Below are 5,083 nucleotides of genomic sequence, written 5' to 3' on the forward strand. Positions count from 1 at the left end.
ACTCTATCCAGGCCTTTCAGTGTTCTGTAAGTTTCAGTCAGATCCCGCCCCCCCTCCCCCCCCCTCCCCATCCTTCTAAACTCCATCGAGTATAGACCCAGAGTCCTCAAACGTTCCTCATATGTTAAAGCCTTTTCATTCCTGGGATCGTTCTCGTGAACCTCCTCTGGACCCTCTCCAGGGCCAGCACATCCTTCCTGAGATACACGGGGCTCAAAATTGCTCACAATATTCTAAATGTGGTCTGATCAGAGCCTTATAAAGCCTCAGCGGCACATCCCTGCTTTTATATTCTAGTCCTCTCGAACTAAATGCCAACATTGCATTTGCCTTCCTAACTACCAACTCAAGCTGCAAGTTAACCTTAAGGGAATCCTGGACTCGGACTCCCAAGTCCCCTTTGCACTCCAGATTTCTGAATTCTCTCCCCCATTTAGAAAATAGGTCTCCTTAAATGAGGAGACCAATACCATACGCGGTACTTCAGATGTGGTCTCACCATTGTCCCCTGTACAACTGAAGCATAACGTCCCTACATTTGTATTCAACTCCCCTCACAATAAATGATAACATCCTATTCGCTTTCCTAATGACCTGCTGTACCTGCATACTAACCTGTGATTCATGCACTAGGACACCCAGATCCCTCTGCGTCTCAGAGCTCTGCAATCTTTCACCATTTAGATAATACACTTCATACTAACCTTCTGTAATTCATGCATGAGGACACCCAGATCCCTCCGCATCTCAGAGCTCTGCAATCTCTCACCATTTAGATAACACACTTCATACTAACCTTCTGTGATTCATGCACTAGGACACCCAGATCCCTCTGCACCTCAGAGCTCTGCAATCTCTCACCATTTAGATAATACACTTCATACTAACCTTCTGTGATTCATGCACCAGGACACCCAGATCCCTCTGCGTCTCAGAGCTCTGCAATCTTAGATAATCAGCTCCTTTGTTTATTCTCCCCGCCAAAATGGACAATTTCACATTTGCTCGCCTAACCTCCCTCTCTACCTTTGCGTAGCCCCCTTACATTGTTCCACCCCACCCCAAGGTGTTGGTGCGGTGAGAGGGGGGAGGGGTGGGTGTCTGAAACTCACCTCCTAAAACAGTGGTAGAGGCAGAAACCCCCTCATCACATCTCAGAGACACTCAGGAACGCACTTGAGGTCACTTAAGGTATCGGCCGATTCTCAAGAGGGGGAGGGGTGGCAATTAGGGATGGGCAATAAATGCTGTCTCACCCCCATCCCATGAATGAACTTAAGAGACGAAAGGCGCAATTTTTAAGCAAACAAAATAAACTTTATTATACACATTCGCAAAGGTAAAGCAATTTACAATGTCTATTTTATACTCTAACACACAGAACCAACACGATGTAAATCGGAATAAATGAGGCAGATTGTGGTCAGGGACACCACACTGTCCATTAGATGGTAATAGGACTGAGATGGGATCTCAGCAACTCTGGGTAGAGCCAGGGACCAATAGGGAGAGGGGAGGTAGAGACGGGGACCAATAGGGAGAGAGGAGGTAAGAGACGGGGACCAATAGGGAGAGGGGAGGTAAGAGACGGGGACCAATAGGAAGAGGGGAGGTAAGAGACGGGGACCAATAGGGAGAGGGGAGGTAAGAGCCGGGGACCAATAGGGAGAGGGGAGGTAGAGCCGGGGACCAATAGGGAGACGGGAGGTAAGAGACTGGGGACCAATAGGGAGAGGGGAGGTAAGAGACGGGGACCAATAGGGAGAGGGGAGGTAAGAGACGGGGACCAATAGGGATAGGGGAGGTAAGAGACGGGGACCAATAGGGAGAGGGGAGGTAAGAGACTGGGGACCAATAAGGAGAGGGGAGGTAAGAGACGGGGACCAATAGGGAGAGGGGAGGTAGAGACGGGGACCGATAGGGAGAGGGGAGGTAAGAGCCGGGGACCAATAGGGAGAGGGGAGGTAAGAGACTGGGGACCAATAGGGAGAGGGGAGGTAAGAGACGGGGACCAATAGGGAGAGGGGAGGTAGAGACGGGGACTGATAGGGAGAGGGGAGGTAGAGACGGGGACCAATAGGGAGAGGGGAGGTAAGAGCCGGGGACCAATAGGGAGAGGGGAGGTAAGAGACTGGGGACCAATAGGGAGAGGGGAGGTAGAGACGGGGACCGATAGGGAGAGGGGAGGTAAGAGCCGGGGACCAATAGGGAGAGGGGAGGTAAGAGACTGGGGACCAATAGGGAGAGGGGAGGTAAGAGACGGGGACCAATAGGGAGAGGGGAGGTAGAGACGGGGACTGATAGGGAGAGAGGAGGTAGAGACGGGGACCAATAGGGAGAGGGGAGGTAAGAGCCGGGGACCAATAGGGAGAGGGGAGGTAAGAGACTGGGGACCAATAGGGAGAGGGGAGGTAGAGATGGGGACCAATAGGGAGAGGCAGAGAAAGAGGGGCCGAGTTTCACAGCTTCACCCTCTCCCCAAGTGCCTCTCTCTGACACAGGTACATCCGATGGGGACGGTTAAGCTTCCTCTGGTGATGAGGCCGTGCCTCCTGTACCAGACATCCAAGGTGTAGCTGAGGGGGATTGAGACGAGGCGGCTGCGCACATTCGAGGGGCTCTCTGTTCCTGGGAGGATGCAGTCTTTCCGCAGACACTCGGCCATCCTGATGGTCGGGGGGTAGCGATTGGGATCCGTGCAGATTCTGGAGGGAGGGAGGGAAGAGAAAAGGACAGTCAGTTTAACCCTGTCTTTCACAGCCTCCGGATGTCCCAATAAACCCTCCACAGCCTCTCACACACACACTCTCTGTCTGTCTCTCTCTGTCTGTCTCTGTCTCTCTCTCTCTGTCTGTCTCTCTCTGCTTCTCTCTCTGTCTGTGTCTCTCTCTCTGTCTCTCTCTCTGTCTGTGTCCCTGTCTCTCTCTGCCACTCTCTCTGTCTCCCTCTCTGTCTCTCTCTGTCTCTCACTCTCATCTCTCTGTCTCTCTCTCTCTGTCTCTCGCTCTCATCTCTCTCACTATCCTGTCTCACTGTCTCTGACTGTCTCTCTCTCTCTCTGTCTCTCTCTCTCTCACTCTCACCTCTCTCTCTGTCTCTCTCACTCTCATCTCTCTCTCTCTGTCTCTCACTCTTTCTGACTCTCTGTCTCTCTCTCTCTCTCTCCCCTCTCTCTCACACACATTATCTCTCCCATTCTATCACACACACACACACACACTCTCTCCCCTCTCCCTCCCCCTCTCTCTCTCACACACACACACACACACACACACATTATCGTTCACTCTATCACACACACTCTCTTTCTCTCTCTCTTCTCCCCTCTCTCTCTCTCTCTCTCCCTCACACACATTATCGTTCACTCTCTCCCCCTCTCCCTCTCTCTCTCTCACACACTCACCCCCTCTCCCTCTCTCTCTCACACACTCACCCCCTCTCCCTCTCTCTCTCTCACACACTCACCCCCTCTCCCTCTCTCTCTCTCACACACTCACCCCCTCTCCCTCTCTCTCTCTCACACACTCACCCCCTCTCCCTCTCTCTCTCTCACACACTCACCCCCTCTCTCTCTCTCACACACACACTCACCCCCTCTCCCTCTCTCTCTCTCACACACTCACCCCCTCTCCCTCTCTCTCTCACACACTCACCCCCTCTCTCTCTCTCTCTCACACACTCACCCCCTCTCCCTCTCTCTCTCACACACTCACCCCCTCCTCTCTCTCTCTCACACACACACGTTATCTTTCATTCTTTCTATTACACACACACACATTCTCTCTCTCTCTCTCTCTCTCTTACCTGTATTTCCAGGGAGACAAGGAAAGGGAGCTGAAATCCCGAGGTGAATCCACCTCGTCCCTGCACCCTTCTTTGCCGCTGAGCGTGTGGTCTCTCTTGGAGAGGTAGGCGATGGCCACGGATTCCGACGAGGGCTTGTGGGGCCGGTGCTGGATCTCTCGTCTCCTCCAGCCGGGCCGGAGCCTCTCGCCCTCGGCACAGCGCAGCTGATCGACCAGGAGCAGCAGCATCAGGAAGTAGATCTGGGAAGAAACGGGAAGTGGGTGAAATTGGTCTCAAGCACACAAGAACAAGGTTTGGGGGGGGTGGGGGGTGGGGGTGGGGGTGGTGGTGTGGCAGGAGCAGGCTATTCAGCCCATCTAGTCTGCTCCTCCATCCGACACGAGTGAAGAGATTTCTCCTCGTCCCTGTCCAAAATGGCCGCCCCTTTACCCTCAGACTGTGTCCTCCCTCCCTCCTCCTCCTCCTCCTCCCTCGTGTTTATAGATCCCCCCACCCCCCAACCCGAGCAGGGGGTAACAATCTCTCCCCAATCAGCCCCCCCCTCCCCTCCTCACGCCAACCCTTCTGCGTTCCTCGTTCCCGAAGCCCCAAGCCCCTCTGAACATCGGCACTCCCCAGATCCTCACCTTCGAAGAACCATTCCGCTTTGCACCCTCACGACCGACGAGAAGGACTTCACCCTCCCCCGCCAACATTGCACCCCGCCTGCCCTGCTCCCTGAACTTGCCGGCAACCTCCTTTTGCAGCCCCTCTCTCTCTCTCTCTCGGTATCCTCCACACAGCCTCCCTTCCCGTCCCATCTAACTGCGCTACGCTGCTCTCCGTCTCTTTACCTAACTCATTAAGATCGCTGCGGACCCAGCGCTAATCCCGGCGCCAGTCACATCTGGCCAACCTGACAACGCTCTTTTCTACTAGTTATATCCTCAAAAAAACTCTAAGAAATCGTCAGACAGGATTTCCCTTTCGTAAAGAAACTCTAGCTTGTTCTAATCACCGTGTGCTTTTCCAAGAGTATTGTTATGACTTCCTTAATAAAACATTCCGGCACTTTCCAAATGATTGATGACAGGCGAAAGGACCTGTAGCTCCTGGTTTCCACCCTCTGTCCTATCTTGAAAAGTTGTGTGACATTTTCCAACTTCCAATCTGATGGGACTGCTCTCGAACCTCGTGAATTTTGGAAAATCTTAGCCAAGACATCCACCAATCCCTGGGAACCACACTGGAGGCCAAGGAATCTGTCAGACTCTCTCTCTCTCTTCTGTCGGACTCT

General features: G+C 53.2%; 1 protein-coding gene across 1 annotated transcript; it reads right to left on the reverse strand.

The window, feature by feature from the left end:
* Positions 1 to 2,379: 2,379 nt before the first annotated feature.
* On the reverse strand, positions 2,380 to 4,677 carry LOC121270621. Its single transcript, XM_041176008.1, has 3 exons — positions 4,434 to 4,677; positions 3,805 to 4,046; positions 2,380 to 2,705 (listed from the first exon to the last, which is right to left on the reverse strand). The coding sequence occupies exons 1-3, from the start codon at positions 4,605 to 4,607 to the stop codon at positions 2,468 to 2,470; spliced, it is 654 nt and encodes a 217-aa protein (XP_041031942.1). The 5' UTR covers positions 4,608 to 4,677; the 3' UTR covers positions 2,380 to 2,467.
* Positions 4,678 to 5,083: the final 406 nt, after the last annotated feature.

The sequence above is a fragment of the Carcharodon carcharias genome, chromosome 27 (genome assembly GCF_017639515.1).
Source record: "Carcharodon carcharias isolate sCarCar2 chromosome 27, sCarCar2.pri, whole genome shotgun sequence".
Lineage (NCBI taxonomy): Eukaryota > Metazoa > Chordata > Chondrichthyes > Lamniformes > Lamnidae > Carcharodon > Carcharodon carcharias.

What these genes read in the sequence shown, in the direction of transcription:
- LOC121270621 (XM_041176008.1), bottom strand. Translation starts at nt 4,607, where the DNA reads ATGGGACGGGAAGGGAGGCTGTGTGGAGGATACCGAGAGAGAGAGAGA. An exon ending in AGCGGAATGGTTCTTCGAAG is followed by an intron (nt 4,047 to 4,433) that starts GTGAGGATCTGG and finishes GTTTCTTCCCAG; the next exon opens with ATCTACTTCCTGATGCTGCT. An exon ending in TTGTCTCCCTGGAAATACAG is followed by an intron (nt 2,706 to 3,804) that starts GTAAGAGAGAGA and finishes CCCTCCCTCCAG; the next exon opens with AATCTGCACGGATCCCAATC.